Raw genomic sequence first — 18952 nt, forward strand, 5'->3', positions numbered from 1 at the left:
TCCATGCTCCCTCCTGAGTAACATGCAGGCCTTGGCTCTATGTTTTCCTCATGCTGCTCTGGGACACTCAGGACCTGTGACATGCCTGGTGTGGTGGGAGGCAACTGTGGTCATCCATGTAGCCATGATTTGAAACATGCAGCTCTCTATAAATAACTTTGAATGATCATTTCAGAATTTAGTCTTTCAAGTGCTCTGTGGAGGTGGGCTTTGCACACAGGGATCCTAATCTCAGTAGTCAAAACATTCTTTTAAATTGGGAGAGGTTATTCATTTCAGGGCCCGTAAATGACCAGGGTCAAATGCAGCTGGGTTTTGGCAGGTTCCAGGCATAGAGAAAAAAGTTTTGAGCATAAAATTACAGTTTTGTTCTGTGTCATATGGAGTCTAAGATGGAACTCAGTAAGTTTTCAAACCACGAGACATCTCAGGCCCATTGGATCCTATAGCTGTGAAGTGTTTTCATGGCAGAACACACATTTTAGATGGTTATTGCTACAAAAGAGATTTCCCCTTGAGCAGATTGCAGGATGAACAATAGGTAATAAATTAGTTTGTTTTGTTAAAACAAATACCCAGATTCAGGGGATGTCAGTGTCCACTGCTATCTCAGAATCTGATTTTTGCATTTTTTCTTTCTTTCCATTTTCTCAGTTGCTTAGTTGTTCCTGGGGAGATCGCCAGATTCCTTCTTTTTGCTCTAAGTATTGTGAAATAAAATCATGTTGTTTTTCAGTCTTCATATTTTACAAGATGCTTTTCAGTTCAGTTCTAGCCATCAACAATTTATTGAGCACCTACTATGTATTAGGCTTTGGCATTTTCAAACGTATTTAATTTATCCTCACTGCAAGGCAGGTGGTGAATCCTCAAGAAGGAAAGAGAGCTCTTCTGTCTTGCTGATCTGAGACCCACGTCCCGCACCTTCCCGGCCAGGGCCACTAGAGAAAACACACAGCGAGGAGTCATTCTAGCGGGGCACGTTCATTCAAGCGTTTCCTCTTTCGGGCCATTTGCTCAGTGTTGAGGGTGGGAAGTTCGAACCGTTCTAAGGAAAGAAGAAAGTGTAGCTGCAGGACCCAGGGGGCAGTTCTGCTTTCTGGCTCAGATCCTGGAACGGAAGAGCCGCTCTGGGTTTCCCTGGACACCTGGAATTGATTTGGGCTCCGCTCTGACTTTGAAACATTTGCTGAGGTTGAGGATGGTGAAGGGGGTAGGAAAGAAATAAATCCAGTGATTAAAAATAGCTTTTGCATGTCAGGTGCCTGAACGAATTTGGGAACATGCCTGCAATCCCTTTTGTCTGGCAGGTCTGAACTCCGGCGCTGCCGAATTACAACCGCTTTCATTTGTTTTTCCTGCTCCCCTACCATGTAATGGTCAAGGGCTCATTGGAACCATGTGTGAGCCTGGTGAGTCACCGAATCCTCAGGACTGCAGTGGAATAATGTGTTAAAACTCCTTTTGGGGGCTGGGGCAGGGGTGGATGAAGGGGAGAAGGCGAGGACTGAAGTCACTTCCTACAGATGTTGAGTGCGCTCAGCCGTCCGCAGGCTCCTTTCCCAGGCCTGGCTGCAGGGCCCAGGCCCGCTTCCCGGGGCAGTTAGGAGCATGCTTTGCCTCCCGGAGGACCATGTCTTTTGTCCTGGGGCAGCTTCCCTTCGAGAAGGGGCATCTGTCTCCCCACTGGCACGTTGCACCCAAGTGGCGTGTGTTCCCCAGTGACAGTGTGCGTTGCTAGCAGAACCGAGACGGTGTGATGGGAGACCGGCTTGGCTTGTGTTTTCGGTCAGTCAGGTCATTGGAGGGTGAATCGGGGACTTTCTGTGCAGCTTCTTTCTCCCTCCTTTGGTGTCATTTCTTATTGGCTAGTGACTTCGAGGGGGTTGGGTATTAAGAGAAGGGCAGAAGCCCAGTTGCATGTTTCCCTAACTGATAAGGGTCTGTTTGGGGGTTCATGGTGTCCCATTACTTGGGGCGATGATGGACTGTTTGGTTGGCCCAGCGAGGGCACTGAGCCATTTCTTCCTTAGTTCCTGCTGGAACCAAGAGTGCTGCTTGTCCCTCATTGCTCTGTCACATCATTAAGTTTATGAAAACAGAGCTGAGGGGCTGAGGAGGGACACTATTTCCCTTCTTTGCATTAACCTCAGCCAGAGCGTTTGGATTCTGCTCGCTCCCTCAGCTGGAAGTCCTGCCTGCCAAGTTTCTAGGGCCTGAAACAGGACTTGGAACCAGGAACACAGGAGAAAGAGGCTTTTCAGGTCCCTTCATTCCTAGTTCCAGGCCACCCTTCCACGGGGGAGAGGCCAAGAGAGACCACTGATGTTGAGACTCTTCCACATTCTCCCGAGATAGTGGCATTTTCATCAGATAAGTCCCCTTAGAGACCGGTACCAGCCGTCCACGGTAGTCGACGCTGGAGTCAGTGTTCCTAGTCACTGGCCACAGCCCTTTTTCTATTTCTGTTGATCTGAAGGAGTCCTACCCTGGGACTTGTTCTAGGCAGTTTGGCAGCCGCCCTTTGGGTGCTGGCCAGAATCCCAGCCTTTTTTGCACACTCCTGGTTACAGGGGTCGGTTCCTGGGGACACGCAGGGAAAATAATCCCTGTGGTCTTCTGCTTGTAGGTCACAGGTGTCAAAGGGGGGACCGCCTTACCATCCTGCCTTGAAATCATCTCTCTCCGATCCAACTGCACCACTTCCCAGATCATGAGAGTGTTGCTTTAAGAGAAGTTCAAGTGGGCCAGCGAAGGGAATGCAGAGCTAGATTTAAGCACTGTGGAGAGTAATCTGAAGTCTTACTTTCTCTTTCCACGAGTTTATCTGCCTCTTGTAAGCTTTCATATGATGATCCTTCTTTATCTCAGAGATATCCCCACAACAATAAAATATTCGTGGGTGAAATGACATGTTGTCTGGGGTTGGCTTTGCAGTTCTTCAGCGTGTGGGGAGGAGATGAAATAAAAACTGGTAGTGTTGATAGATTTTTGCATAGAGATTCATTATATTCTCTCTACTTTCGTATATGTTGGAAAATCTGAAACTCTGTGAGGGATGTGGACACTGCCTGTTCACAGACCTCTTCTTAGCACCGTGTTAAGTGACTTACGCAGTGTGATCACGTTAGTGGCAAAACGGAAATAAGAACCCATGGATTTTGACCAGCAGACCAAGTCAGGCCGAGTGCACATCCCACTGGGGCCTTTTTCCCCGTCTTCAGAATCTTGCCTTCCCATTTGTCACAGTTCTTTTTTCCTTCCCGCATGAACACGAAGGCTTCTTCTTAGTTTCTTTTCTCTTTAAGAGACATGTTTCAGTAAGACTCTATGTGGTTAAGTCGCCTTGTATTAAGTGCACAGTTTGCCCATCAAGGTGACTTGAGGGTGAACAGAGACGGGAAGGGAGCCAGGTTGGCATCTCACCTGTCTCTTTGTATGGAAGGAAGGAAAACTCACTACCCTCAGTCCCAAGAGAGAAAAAGGTTACAGTTGATTCTGTGTGGCTTTTAATTATGTCTTTGTGGGACCAGCCATATGAAATTCTGGATTTCTTCTATCCAGGAGGGGTTTTAAGTTTTTAATTATTTCCTCAAATGAATTTAATTTTCAAATAAGAACTGAAAGTCCCACTTTTGCTCTCTCAGCTGTAAACATTTCAGTGTGTTTGGATCTCTGATCGGCTCCTATTTGCAGCAGAAGTGGAGTAAGTGGGGGAACCTTGGATCGAAGAGTTGAAAGATTGGGTTCCAGCCCTGGCTGGGCCCTCCCAGGCCTGTGACTTGAGGCCAGGCTCTTGATCTCTTGGAACCTCAGTGTCCTCATCTGTGAAATGGGGATCTTGTGAGGATATTGTGGCATTGTATACAGGAAGGGTCTTGGCAGTTTTCATATTATTTTTTCTTGGTGTTTCTTTCACGCTGCCATTGATTGGACAATACCCACCAAGCACGGCTAGGACCATGGTAATCTGAGAGGGTTTGGCCAGCCCAGTGGTTGCATAAGATTGAAACGTGCACCCAGTCCTTGACTGTATCCCTCAGCGCCTTGCCCTCGGATCCCGATGCTCCAGCCTTTTCTGTCACTTACTTGAGAATGGTGAGAGGACTGTCTCGGTTCCTCTCCCAGAACAAACCCCACTGCGGGCTTTGATTCTGCATAACACTGTTGATATGTGAGCCATTCACTTTCGAAAAGTCACATGAAACGTCCCTGACAGTTTTTTGGACGTTGAACAGCCCTCAGCTTGGAGTTACATATAAGTGAATTGAAACTCGTTTTCTACATTTGACTTAAAACACCCGCGGGGTGTATGAGCTTTTGTTCAGGGTTAGGCCACAGTAAAAAAATAAGCAGATGTTCCCCTGCATTCAAATGCCACCAGCTCGTTAGACGCCCACTGGTTCAAGGAACACTACCTGCTCATTTCCGCACCAGCACCGCAGCTTTGCCAGGGCAGAGGGTAGGACTGTTATTTATTCACTGGCTTCGGCACAGCTCCTCTCAAAAACGTAGGGTGATTCTTGTAAAGATCAGCTCAGATTTAGGGGCCTGAGAAATAATGTCAGTAAGAAATCAAATATCCTTGTAACATATTGACTGTCCCAGTTTCTGGTGCTCTGTGTGGTTTAGAGTCTTCACTGTATGGATGTAGTATCTCCAGGTCAGGTGTTGAGCATTTCGAGACAAATGTGCTATTTGAGCTAAAGATATTATAATTACAACAGTTAACACAAAGGCATTTTTAGAACTTGTCTGTAAAATACAATTAGTCAGTTTCTCTGGAGGCACTGATTGAGTTCTAGATGCTGTTCCTAAAATTAGAAATATTTAGTGCCTGATGCAAAAGTATTATAATAAGAAATAGGATAAAGTGTGGTGAGAATAGCAGATGCCTGCTTGTCAGCTTCTCCACCTGTATGATAATTTCATTACTATCGTTGATCAGTGTAATTAAGGGAACCGCCCCAGTGATAAGCTAGCAGCATAGAGGGGATTTTGCATTCATATTTTACATGATAAGAATTTAATATTTATATCCACTTTTGAATGTGATTGTTCACCATCATTCAAATGTAGTGTCACTGCTACTGAAAAAGACAATCTCTTATAGAAGATGTTTGATTTTTTTTTTTTTTTTTTAAACAAAATTCCACCCTTTATAAAAATGGTGCCTAAAGCTCTGACTATCCTGTCTGAATCCTTTGGGTCCCAGGGCCATGCTATGCCTTCTCCTGAGCCCAAGTCCAAATGCAGGTGTCCCAAGTGTGCAGGGTGGCTTCCACCAGCTGGGCAGTGAGCACTTTTTCAAGAGATCCGTCCCTTCGAGTCCTCAGCCAGGAACAGAGCCGTGGGCAACGTGCAGCTGCAGCTGCCCGCGTGTGGACCAGGCTTTTAAAGATGGCATTGAGGTGGACAGGCGAAGTAATTCCAGCTGCATCCCTTGGAGAAAGCAAGCGGGAACTGGGAAGGCCGGCTCCCTGGCAGGAAGCAGAAATCTACTTGGAGCGCTGTCAGCCCAGAGGGCCTGTCCAGACCGTGCTGTGTGGAGTTATGGGAAGCAGGCTCCAGGAAACCGCTTTCTCAGGCTTTCTGCTGTCCTTGGCCTTCACGTCACCCTGGCATCAGCCAGCCCAAGCTGTCCTGTGTAGAACATGCCTGGGGCCTCCTAGCCAGTCTTATCCATCAGTTCCAGTTCGCAGCAGAGCCATGGCTTGTCCATCTGGCCTGGCCTGTATTTTCCACATGTGTTGTCCAGGCCAGTTTCCGCCATCAGCAAAGTCCTTTTCATCGCGTCATAAATCTAATGGAGGGAACAAATGCACAAAACAAAACCCACACAGTTTCAGTGCATGGATTTGTGTTGGATGGGAGTGAAAGGAGGGAAAGTTGATTCAGAGTCAGAAAACACTGAGTTCACTGGACATCTGCTGATTGACTTCTGTGTTTCCCCTTGTGCTAGGAGCCAGGGAGGCCACAGTTGTCCCTTCTTTCAGGCGCAATACTCTCGGGTGCAACAGTCTCTTTTTCTAAAGCAAAACTGACTTCTGCTCTAAAGCAAGACGTTTCTGGACCTGCCACTTAGCTGTCCTTGGGCGTGTAGAGCGGGGACGGGGAGTGGGGGTGGCCCTGATGTCTTTCTTACTGACTCATTTGATGATTACACCATTGTTTGAAGGGCTGGATGTTACATAAGGAACACTTTACCCCTCCCCTATCTTTCCCTCCTAACAATCTGGGATTTTCCATCATTTTTGTCAACCTTCCTGGAGGCATGTTGATTTTTCCACTAGATTTTTTTTGGGGCATGTCCCAGGGCAACCCAAACTCTCCACTCTCCAGAGCTTCAGATTCCCGCTCCCTGGCAGGGCCTGGGCGCAGCTGAGTGGAGCCTTCTATGCCTCCAGGGCAGAGGCTGGACTCTCAGCAGTTGTCCTGACAGCATCGCTCAAAGGAAACCCCAGGCAAGTGCTGCCTGCCCTTCCTTGTAACATAGTTCCCTTCGCTTTGATGTCCAGAAGCAATATATTTGCTCTCCTTTTTCAGAGGTCACCCGTTGTCATCTTTTCCCTCGTATGTTTCCATTTCATTCAGCCAATAACACGCTGTGTGTGTCCATGGAATTTTTTGATCAGCCGGGGTTTAGAGATAACCAGCTGAGAGCCTCTACCGTGGCCATGCCTGGGGCTCAGTTTCATACGATGCCCTGAAGACACAGGCTGAGGATGGGGGCTTTGGAAATCACTGCAGTAAAGCGTGTCACTGCCCGAAGGTCACAGGATGGCCAGGAGGAATCTCGCATCATTACTTCGCTTATTAACTTACTGCGGGAAACTGTGCCCAAGTGAACTCAGAGGATGGTAAACCTGAGCCACAGTTATGTCTCCTTGCTCTGATCATGGTCTGAGTGTAAGAACTGAACATAGAAGAGACAAAGCTGTACGTGGGTGTAGCGAAGGCGGCACATTTGTGAATCTGCAGAGTTTGACATTTCATTCTTACTACCTACAGAAATCAAGTTTTACAGATACTACCTCCTGTGTGCACTTCAAATTTGTTTACTTACACTCCCCGCTTTGCCACCGTCCTAGTCAAAGCCACCACCATCTCCCACCGCAGTTAATACAGTAACTTTTTAACAGGTCTACCCACATCCATTTGTAGTTACGTCCTAAACGGAGCAGCTAAGGTGATCTTCTTTATTTTTTTTTTTTTCCATTTTTTTAATGTGGTAAAATAAACATAACACAGTTTACCATCTTAACCATCTTTAAGTCTATGGTTATGTGGAACGTTGTACACCCATCACCACCATCCACCTCAAGAGCTTTTTTCATCTTGTAAAACTGAAACTCTGTCCCCATTTCCCTCCTTCCTCCAGGCCCTGGCGACCACCATCCTACTTTCTGTCTCGATGAATTTGGCTGTTCTCAGTATTTCATGTAATTTGTCCTTTCGCGACTGGCTTATTCCACGTAGTGTGATGTGAAGGTTCATCCATGTTGTATATGTCAGTGTTTCCTTCCTATTTAAAGAAGGAATTAATACTGTATTGTATGAATAATATTGTACTGTATGCATATGGTACACTTGCTTATCTGGTCGTCTGTTGATGACACTTGGGTTGCCTCCACATTTTCTATATTGTGATTTGTGCTACAGTGAACATAAGTGTACAAATATCCTTTTGACATCCTGAGTTCAACTCTTTTGGGTATACAGAAAACTCTTAAAACTTGAGCACCACCAGCAGGAAACCTCAAACAACTCTACTTAAAAATGAGCAAAATGCTTGAATAGATATTTCTCTGAAGAAGATACAAAAAAGGCCAATAAGCATGTGGAATAATGATTAATTATTATTAATCATTAATTAAGCGTTAATCATTGGGGAAATAGAAGTCAAAACTACAGTGATTCCACTTCACATCCATTAGGATGGCTGTCTGCCCCCGCCTCAAAAAAAGCAAAACCAACCCAGAAAGTAACAAGTGTTGACAAGGCCTGGAACCCATGTGCACTGTTGGTGGGAAATTGAAATCAGGCAGCCACTTTGAGGAAAGCAGTATGCCAGTTTCCTGAAAAATTAAAAATAGAATTACCATAAGGTGACCTTCTTAATGTAGTCATGCCATTCCTCTGCATAAAATTCTCAATGACTTTTTATTCTACTTAGGATAAAATTATAAAGTCCTGAATACACTCCTTGTTTACCTTTTTAATGTCATCTCAAGCCACTGCCTCCTGTCTTTCCGCTGCAGCTTCCGATCTTTTTGATACTAAAATAGGTCGACTTTTCTCTCCTCCAGTGTCATGACCTTCATTCATGCTACTCCCTTTATCTACGATTACCGTCCTCTAACTTTAGTGGTCATTAGGGTCACCTGCATCCTGTGTTATAAACACAGATTCCCGGGCCCCACCCCCGAGAGGTGAGATGTTCTGATTCAGGAGATCTGAGATTGGCTGAGAATTAACATTTCTAGTGAGTTCCAGGCGATGCTAATGAAAACCACTGGTCCAGAGTATTTTTCTCTTAAACTCCTATGTATCCTTTAGATCTCAAGTCAGACGTCTCTTCTTCTAAGGAAGGCCTTCTCTGATTCCTCTAGACCAACAGGCATTCCTGTTATATGATAACATTTTATCTCTGCTTCTCCTCTGAAAGTTTGAACATTTAATCATGAAAATAGTTTTTGAATGACTGTGTCTCCTGCCAGAATCTGATACCCAGCTCCATGAAGTTGGGGATTATTTCTGTCTGTTTATTGCTGTCATTGTCGGTTGAATGAATGAATATCGTTATTTCCTTTTCATAGGTACCTGGAAGTCCCTAGTAGTATTAATACTCTCAGTGAATTATGAAGGACAAGTAGGGATTATGGGGGAATTAGTAGAGTTATACAGAAAGAATAAACATGCTTTGTTAGTTAGGGGTGTAGGGCACTCTCGGCAAGAGCCAGCTTTTTTAAGGGGCCTAACTCATTGTGGGAAGCTGCCTCCCCCAATTTTACCTGCCCTTGTGAGGATGTTAGTATAATTATTTTTTGGTCTGTCTTCTTCAGATCATTCATGCCTTATTAAATTTTATGGGTGGTTAATTACCTATTTAGTTTTTTTAAAATTGAAATTCAATTGACATGTAACATTATATGATTCTTAGGTGTATAATATAATGATGTGACATTTGTATACATTGCAGAATGATCCATCACCTATTTGGTTTTTATTATTCGTATGATGTTTTGTCTTACAGATATGGAATGTGCAGATGTCCCCCTTTTAACTCCCAGCAGCAAAGAAATGATGTCTCAGGCACTGAAAGCAACTTTCAGTGGATTCTCGAAAGAGCAGCAAAGACTGGGAATTCCGAAAGGTATGTTTGGTCCTTGGGAAAGAGCGGTTAGGAGCAGGCTTTTAGGTCAGGTGAGTTTTCTCACCTGTGCGTGAGGTAGGCGTTGCTCACCACACGTCAGCCGGCAGCCACGGGTCGTGGCAGATGCCTGCTAGAACAGTCGCACACAGGTGCTAATGCTCCTCCATCCCCTGGGTTCGTGGCTGCCACCTGGGTCGTGGGGCACTGTTCCCAAACTTGTTTGCACTTAAATGCGGGATCTTCAAAAATTTCCCAGCCCAGGCCACATCCCAGGCCAGTTAAATCACAATTGCTGGGAACATCAGTATGGTTGAAGCTTGTCAAGTGATTTCAGATACAGACACTTGGGAGAAAACATGGGTTTAGGGTTCAGGGTCATTCTGGGCTGGCATTGGGTGAACTTAGTGGGCTCAGTTTCTTGGAATTTACTGATTACTCTTCTCTTTTACATGTGCTGTGGCGAAATGTGTTTTTTCTTGGGTGTTCTCATCTGAAAGGGTTTATTCAGGAATGTGAGGGGACTAGAGTTGTCAGAAAGGAGAAATGATCATAGGTCCCCTCCTCAACTGATGGGGGAACCCTGAGAGCAGGAATGACGTGGGCGCCGCCACCTGCCGCCACCTGAGCTCTTTACGTGTTGTGGCCGGTGTGGCCACATTAAAGCTCAGGCCACACACTGAGACTGTGCAGTGTCCTGCTGCGGAGCTAGTCAGCACTGGGCCTGACTAGCAGGGTATCTAGTATAATCCGGGCAACTAATAATGTCATTACTAAGTACCATTCGAATGACTTGCTATAGCTAATTGCTAGGATTATTACCAGTCATAATTAGCTGAGATAAAAGTAATTAAGAACAACAGTCTCAAGTACACTATAGGAGTAAAGAGCAGGGAGAAGTGAGTGTAATGTCCAGAACAAACTAGATTTAGGTATACTTGCCCTTAAAGAAGTCATTTGTTTTTTGTCTCAGGCCTTTAAAAAAGTCTATTGGATATAAGGCAATGAGACGGGACAATTTGGAAAAATTGTCTGAATGGAGGGTAGAAAGTATTTGTGTTACCTTTTGTTTGAGGACAGCAGTCTCCTCGCTGGCAAGATAGAAAAGGCGGGATGTCCAGCGTGGGGAGGAGGAAGGGGCTCCTCCCCGACGTGCTTTCGCAGCTGGTGCTGCCTGGTTCTCGAAAGCAGAGTCTCCTCAGCTAAGTCGAGTCCCTTCAGTGTCCCCTCCGAGGCTCGGGTCAGAGCCCCGAGCCTGACGCGCTGGATCTTCATCTGGTCTCTCCCTTCAGACCCCCGGCAGTGGACAGAGACCCATGTTCGGGACTGGGTGATGTGGGCCGTGAATGAGTTCAGCCTGAAGGGAGTGGACTTCCAGAAGTTCTGTATGAACGGAGCGGCCCTCTGTGCGCTGGGGAAAGACTGCTTTCTCGAGCTGGCCCCAGACTTCGTTGGGGACATCTTGTGGGAACATCTCGAGATCCTGCAGAAAGGTAAATGTGTGCGGATGGAGTGAGGCCGAAGCCCTGTGGGGTGGCTGCGAGAGGAGAGTAGGTAGGCAAGTCAGTGTGCCCGGTGGTGGGACATCGATGCCATCACCTGTGGGCATCCTGTCACAGCCTGTATGGTATAAGCAGGGGTGGGGAACATCTGGCCCATGGGCCGTATATGGCCCGTAAATTCATTTGATCTGGCTCTGCCAAAGAGAAGCAGTTTCAGCCATCACTTTAAGGGTGGGTTAATTAAATGTTTGACCAAATATAGCAGGCTAATTTTTAAGTTGATACTTTTGTATGGCCCTCGAATGATGTTATAAATATCCAAATGGCCCTTGGCAGAAAAAGGGTTCCCCACCCCTGGGGCTCTAAGGAGACATGCCAGGACAGGTGTCAGTAAATGTTAGTTTCCTTTGCTTCTCTGTATTGGAGGTTCAGATTTTAATCTTTAGCGAGATCGCACTCCTGATGCTTCTGGGTATGCAAAATTGTGATCCCAACCCTTATCTCAGACTCAGGACTGTTCCAATGAGCAGTGCTCGCAGCCAGCTCCGAGTTTTTTCCCCCCTAGTAATCTTAGTGCTCACCCCCTTTATCCGTGGCGCTCGATGCCCGGCCGTGCCCCCCAGGAAGCTTGGCTTCTCAGGGCTTATTGATGAGACAGTCCTGCCCACCAGCTGGATTGGGACTGCAGTAGCGGGGTTTACCTTTGCATCTGGAGCAGGAACCGGGGTCATGTCAGGACACTGTGTTGCAACCTTGTAATGACATGGCCTCCCCTGCAAGTCTCTTCCAACCTTTTTGGACCAAGTGACTCATGTACCACAGTCCTGGCTGAGTATAGAAACAGCAGCAGGCGGCAAACTTGGGTGTTTTTGCACTTATTTTTCTGAATTTCTTCTTAAAATAAATTGCAGTTACCAGCAGTCAGCAGTGCCCTCCAGCTGACTGTAAGCCTAGAAGCCCGTTGCCCTCTCTGACCCAGGCCCACCCTTTCCCTGTGGTCACCAGCTCCAGCCCTTGGCGCAGACGCTGGGGGCAGGGAGCAAAACTCAGGATTAGCACTTTTATTCCATATAATACCTTCCTTTGTTTAAGGAGATTTTCCACTCTGCAGTGCTCAGGAGGGACCCAAATTAGATTCCTCTGGGCACAGAAATGTTATCTTTTTTCCTTCTTTTCAGCTTCTGCTGAAAAAAATAAATAAATACACACAGGCAAAAACGAGGTGACTTACTGCGGCTGCCCAGGCCGGGGATGGGGGCACAGCCTTCCCCGGAGCCCAGACACATTCCCCGTGGAGCTGCACAGACCCCACTCATACATGTTGATATGAGCGATCTGTTTATAGAGGGAAACATGCAGCAGACTCATCACAGGCCTGATGTGACCGTTGGCTCATCAACAGAACAGTGTATCCTACCAGACCCTGTAACCCAAATATCTTCTGCTAATACACTGTTTTCCTCTATTGATCACCACGGAGCGGCCAGGTATCTAAACCTGCCTCTGATCGTAGTTATAATTAACATCTATAGAGCATCTCCTTGTTTTCAAAGCGCTTTAAAATAATTTTCTCTTTAAATTCTCAGCCCTGAGCCATGGAAGGGCAGGCACTGAGAGTGTCTGCATCTGTGAAGCGAGGACAGCTTAGGTGGCCTCCTCATCACTCATTCCCTTAAACCTACGTCTTTTCAATTTAATTTCCCTGCCCTGTGTTCTTTGTATCATAACACTGACTCATGGGGGAGCTTCTGGTCCCCAAGGGAGGCTTGACCTACCTTCTTGCAAAAGAATAACTTTAGAGAATTTAGGAGCATTAGGAAATAATGGAGTAGGTTTGAGAGCAAAGCCATAGCCTCCTACCCTTTGTCTATTGAGAAACAGTTAGAACCATCTGTCTTCAGGTCCTTGGAGAGCTGAGCGAGGTGTTTGTACTGAGGCTACAGCTTTGGTTCTGTGATTAAACTAAAGCAACACAGCACAAAAAGAACATAGCTTTTTGAGGCGGGGTAGAAGGCCAAAGGTGCAGGGGATGTTTCAATCTGATAAGCCGCTAAAGCACAGTGTAATCATTTTATCTCAACTGGGAACTGTTTTTCTGTGCAGGCGTAAACTTGTTTTCCCAGCAGCCTCTGCTCCCAACTAGCTATCAGATACCTGAGGAAAAATCCAAACCCGCACTCTCTGTGTCTGATTCTGACAGTGAAATAGAACCAGACCTCTCCATACCGTGGTCAGAGGCCAGGCGATTTGGCTCAGGGTGACTGGAGGATCTGCAAGCTCACCTTGGTTCAGCCAAGGCTTTCTGTGCTCAGTTGCCTCCATCTGCATTCCTTTCTCATTCCTGGGAGGTTGGCACCTGAGCAGCAGTTTGGTTAGGTTGCTTTTAATATGTTTCTGAAAAGTTTTGGAGCTGATCAGTTTGAGGGTTGGGGACTGATTTGGGTACCTGCCTAAGCTGCCTTCTAGCCTTTGATGTACATGCGGTCCCTGCGTGCATCAGAATAAGGGCGGAATGCCTCCCCAGCCCATAGAGATTACTTACTCCCTGGTGCTCCTTCCGAGATATTAAATCCCCTTTTGCAGCTACTGAAATAGTAAACTTAGCCATACTTTTGTGATCTCATCTCTAGAAAAAGCCCCAGTCAGGGTGGACTCAGTTAAGGAACATGCAGGATTCTTAGAAGAGGGGCTGAGATCATTGCAGTCCTTGTGTCCAAGGTCCTTTCAAGCCAAGCGTTGCTTGCATGTTGACCTCTCTGTTTCTCCCCTACCCTGTCTGTTACAGAGGATGTGAAACCATATCAGGTTAATGGAGTCAACCCCACCTACCCAGAATCCCGTTACACCTCGGATTACTTCATTAGTAAGTTGACCTTCCACCCTTCCTTCATCTTGCTCGTACAGTGGGGACTTAGGAAAGAAACCCTGTCCCAGTTGAGCTCAAGCTCCTTCATGGTCATTCTATGGTGAACAAGATTTTCTTAAATGTAGACTATTTGTTATTTATCTTTGTTTTCTTATGAAGCGCAAGGCTCCGGCCTGTTTGCATGATTCACTGATCTGCAAGCTCCTGCACATAGGACCTCGCGCTGATACCATCAGCATGAGAGTCGCGTAGAGAGCTGAGCAGGGCATCGGAGGCCTGGGTTAGGGATCCGGTCATGGCCCTTGTTCTTTCCCTTTACGAGTGGATATGACAGCATTTCTTCTGAAACCCTTCCTCAAGACTGTGCCACGCAGCTTCAGATTCTGTTCCAGGGAAAAAAAGCCTTGTCCCTTCTGGAGAGGTGGCCAGAGGAAGGGTTAGGGTAGGGCTCTTCTTATCTGATGGTGTTGCTTCCAAAGGGACTCTTCAGCAGTTTGCTTTTGTTTTATTTTTTCACATTATTATGATTTTTATTCTAAGAACAGCATTGATAGTAACTGCTATGTAGTAAGAGCTTATTGTGTGCCAGAAATGTGGGTAGGCATTTTGCATATGTGTTCTCATTTGCTCTCTATCACAGTGCTCCAAGGAAGATTGCAATCGTCCCCTATTTTAGAGATGAGCTAACGGAGTCAGAAAAGGGAGGTGTCTTGCCAGGGGCCATAGCAATTAAGAAGTGGAGCAAGGTTAAGCGCCCAGGCCCTTCTCATTGAGAATATTATCCCCTTGTCTCTAAGGTAGCCAGTTTGTTCCACATGGGGGCCGTTGTGGGTTCAGATCTCTCCCCTCCTTAGTTTCACCCACTGTCTGCTTCCAGGCTATGGTATCGAGCATGCTCAGTGTGTGCCTCCCTCGGAGTTCTCAGAGCCCAGCTTCATCACGGAGTCCTACCAGACACTCCATCCCATCAGCTCAGAGGAGCTCCTGTCCCTCAAGTATGAGAACGACTACCCCTCGGTCATTCTCCGGGACCCTCTGCAGACAGACGCCTTGCAGACCGACTACTTCGCTATCAAGCAGGAAGTCGTCACACCAGATAACATGTGCATGGGGAGGACCAGTCGTGGTAGGTCAGACTTCTCTAGAAGCTCTTGCTTTCCAGGAGTTACCTAACTGTGTGAGTTCTTCAGGCCTCCTGTTTCCCCCTCACTATTGGCTCTGTATATTCCTGAGCTTCATTCAGCCTTTCCATCTCAGACTGTCTGAATATTAAGAACTTTCCATCATGGAACTTCAGCCAAATCCATCAGGGTGACAAAGGCCCTGGGTTCACGGTAGAATTGAAATCCGGCAGGATGACCAATCACATTTTGAATTTGGGTAAAACATTTTACCAAGTATTAACTTAGTTGGATGGTTTTTTGTGTTTTTTTTTTAAAGTTATGCTTTATTGTTTTTGAGAGGATTTTGTTTAAGGAGGACACATAGAATACAAACGGTTCAGGTGACCCTCCTGGAAAGCTCTTAGTTTCCTAAAACCCTGACCCAGAGCCTTCTGGGTCAGACTGCAAAGCCTGCCTAGTGGCTGAATGACATCTGCTTCTCAGCCTGGGTTCTCGAGCCTTTTGCGACTTCTTTGGTTTGGGAAGATACAGGATGGTTAACCAATAGTTTATTTGGAACCAGTCATCAGCAATGTGGTGAGAGTGTGTATTTAGCTAGAGGACTGAGGAAAGTCAGGTGGCCAGAGGCTTCCAAAAGAAGGTGCCCTTGTTGACATGATTATTATGACATAGATGAAATACTCACTGACAGTGAAGTCAATGTTCAGAATAGAGCTGGTTGACTTTATAAAGCAACAAAAGTGAAGCACACTCAGTTTTTAAATCAGGACATAAACACCCAGAGGGGCTGCCCGCCCAGTAAAGTGTGCAGATAGTTTTATTACCGAGACAAGTGCAGTCCATCATGAGGGATTTGTTCATCCAGGAAGAACTAGCTGATTTCTAAAAACTCGAAAAGGATGACCGTTCCAATAGATAAATGGGAAAGAACTGCAAACAGGAAGAACAGCAGAAAGCCCATCGGAGGGCTCAGAGGACTTTGTTCACAGAAGACAGGCTTGGCTGGCCTCCTGGTGACTTCTGCTCAGTGATTGCCCTGTTGCTCTGAGGCACTTAGAGGTGGGGGGGATGGACAAAGGCATCTTTACTTTGAAGAGTTACCCGTTGGCATCTTGGGCCGTCTGTCTTGTCACCTTCGAGTGTTCAGGTTTACACTTCCTCCTAGCAGGCTCAGGACAGCCAGTGGCCTGCACAGGGAAGTCCCCAGCAAAATCAGAACCTGTAATCTTTCTGCTTCTGGCCCCAGGCTGTTTGTGTTTCAGACTGAAGGGGATGGGTGGGATCAGTTTGCCTTCCCCTTTCTGACTCTTTATTTTTGGATGCGTGTCTATTTAAATACATACACAAATGTGCATGTGGATCTTTTAACCCAGGCAGTTCAGAGCATTAGAACTCTTACTTATGGGGCTCTCGGTGCATCTCTGTGTTGAGGCCAAGCCTGTGGGTTTGGGGCTCGGTCACGTTGTAACTTTGGGTAGGGCTGCTGTCACATGCTTTAAAATTGCATCTGGCTTTGCATTTGTGTAATTGTCCCTGCTTCTCCTGCTCTTGGTTTCTGTCCCCGCCACCCCTCCAACCCCAAATTAATAACTGTGGAGCAGATAGTGACCCGTGCAAAGGGCATGAGGTATTTCTCCCTGGTCTCATTCCCCTTCCATCACACCAAGCTTCAGACCACACGCACTTGAGGGCCAGACTGTTCTGCTCACGGCTGCTCTCTGCACATTAGCGGTGCTGCAAACAGGGCATAGTTCAAGGGCTGACTGAATCTGACAGGGTATGATCGGTCTGGACTGGAAGCATTACTATGAGCTGATTATTATTAGTAAGATAATATTTGTATGCCGCGTTAGAGCATACAAATTGGTCTCTGTCCCACCTACTTAGACTCTGAGAATGTCATTGTGCTAGTCTGTTCAGGGGGCTGCTGGGGGGCTACCCCATCTGTTGTTTGAGTGCTCTGAGGCCTGCCTGGTGGGGTCAGATCTCTTTGCAGGGACCTCGCTGAGGCATTTCTCAGAAAAGTTAGCTAATGGACATCTTCGAGGACACGTGCTTCCCTGCGTGAGCACAGTAGCACAACCAACTGTCTAGTCTAGTTGGATTCAACCCACTTTTGGAGAAAATGCCTGTAAACAAAGGACCTTAGCTCCAGGATTGTGAAATAGAGCTAAAATGAAAGCAGCTTGCTGCTGTAAACCGCAGCTCTGAACAGAGTTGCATTTGGCTCATGTTGGAGAGGCTGCCGGAGAGTGGTTATGTCCAGGTTAGTGTCCTGCTCATAGAGACCCCTTGGAAATGCAGGTGTCTGCTTGTGGAAAAATGGTTGATAAAGAATCATTCCAGAGAGACTTAAGTATAAATACTTCCTGAATATCGGTGACTTGGTGGGGTGTTCTTTATGAAAATGTAAATTCTCTTGCTTAAGCTTTTGGTGTATTTGTCTCACAGAGACACTGGTCTCATAGAGACAGTGGATGACCATTAAGATGGATAGGTTTTTATGAGATGCCATAAAATATCCTGTTCTTTTAAAAAGAGGGTATTGCATTCTGGTTGTGGGCTGTTTTCTGGAGTCTTTTAGGTGGATTTCTAGAAGGGGCAATTCCTTCATTTTTAAAGAGCTGCGAATGTGACAGTGGACCGGGTAGGCAGGGCAGAAGACTCCAGGAAGCTCTTCAATTTGCCTTCTGGACATTACTTTTCTTTGAATGGATGATTGGAGGAAGGGCCTAGAAGGAGCAGATAAATAACTACCTTTCTGTAATAAACAGTATTGGAGGGGATAAGAGGGTCAGGAAACCCACAACAGTGGATTATACAAAAATTACATATTTAACTGAATACCTTTATTCTGAGATTTAAAGAAAATTAAAATCCTTAACTTAGTTTCTTCTTATTAAAACTTTGGTTTGGACACCAAAATTAAATATTTAAATTTCATTTCTTTTTAACCATTCCCCACAATTAAGGAAAGGGAGAATATACCCAAAACACACTAGTATTGGGCTGTATTCTGGGATTTAAACTTTACAGTGGACCAGCCAGCCCTGAACAGTTGAGAGTTGACTTATAGGTGTTTCTGCACACAGATTTGTCACATCCTTTGTCTCATGACTTGTGCTGAATTGAGGTGGCCACTTTTTCACCCAGGATTTAATTCAGGTTGCCTAAAAGGTATCTGAAAGTAGAACATAGAAAATATTCCTGTGAGCCTTTCCAAGCTCTTAGATGCATTTGCCTCCAAATTTCTGTTTGTTAGCTTCCCTTTTTAATGGCACTTTTTGCCAATGGAAATTTCTCTTGGAGTGATTATGCAATGATAGCAGCTGTTTACAACCTGGTTTGGGAAATTAATGAACTTGCATGATCTTGTGGTCAGTTCAGAATGCCTTCAGCAACTCAGAGAGTAAAGGATTTCTGACATTGCTGTGGGCCTTAATAACTCTTTCATCAACTCCTTTGTTTTTTATTGCCCACACTTTTCCAATGAAGTATAAATTTCAAGTACAAAATTGTACTTGGAGAGAGTAAGCAGTATGGATTTCTGTTCAGAAGAGTGATGGTGTTTTTTAATCTCTTGGATAAAACATCTCATTACTTCTTTCTCTATTTGAAAAGACAAGACATAGAGGCAGTCCATGTATTTCATTTTAAAATAGTATTTGGAAAAAATGCTCAAAAATAACACTTCAGTTCCAAGGTCAGGGAAGGTCAATCTGCTCTTAGTCTAATGGAATTTTTTTTCTTATGACCAAACTATTTTGCCAAATTGGGCCTTTTGAAATTATCTCATTGGCTTGAGTTGGATTAGGGAGTTGAGCCACACTGCTCCGATTTCTTCATTTATTCCTTCGGCCTAATGCATCAGCCAGAAACCCACAACAATATGTGTGATTCTCAGCTTTTCGATTGCTGGCTCTAGGAGTCTTGAGGTCCCAAGCACGGCTGTCTCCCTCTGACAGGCCGGAGCAGCACTTGGCCCTGAGGCTCTGTCCTGGGAGCTGAAGAACATGAGAGCCCCGCGCAGTGGCCCTCGGACTGCAGCCAGCGGCCCCCCTCCCAGCAAACCCGCAGCTCCCAGTCC

General features: G+C 45.9%; 1 protein-coding gene across 2 annotated transcripts in view; it reads left to right on the forward strand.

Annotated features, from left to right (window-relative positions):
• The window catches only part of ETS1 (ETS proto-oncogene 1, transcription factor), a 120677-nt gene that overhangs the window by 82678 nt on the left and 19047 nt on the right, over positions 1–18952 (forward strand). For both annotated transcript variants that reach the window (XM_016204457.2, XM_016204459.2), the window contains 4 exons: positions 9257–9376; positions 10666–10866; positions 13661–13738; positions 14619–14867. In XM_016204457.2, the coding sequence (XP_016059943.1) occupies positions 9257–9376; positions 10666–10866; positions 13661–13738; positions 14619–14867 (648 nt within the window). The remainder of the gene's footprint in view (positions 1–9256; positions 9377–10665; positions 10867–13660; positions 13739–14618; positions 14868–18952) is intronic.

This window comes from Miniopterus natalensis, chromosome 20 (assembly GCF_054644295.1).
Source record: "Miniopterus natalensis isolate mMinNat1 chromosome 20, mMinNat1.hap1, whole genome shotgun sequence".
Taxonomy (NCBI): domain Eukaryota; kingdom Metazoa; phylum Chordata; class Mammalia; order Chiroptera; family Miniopteridae; genus Miniopterus; species Miniopterus natalensis.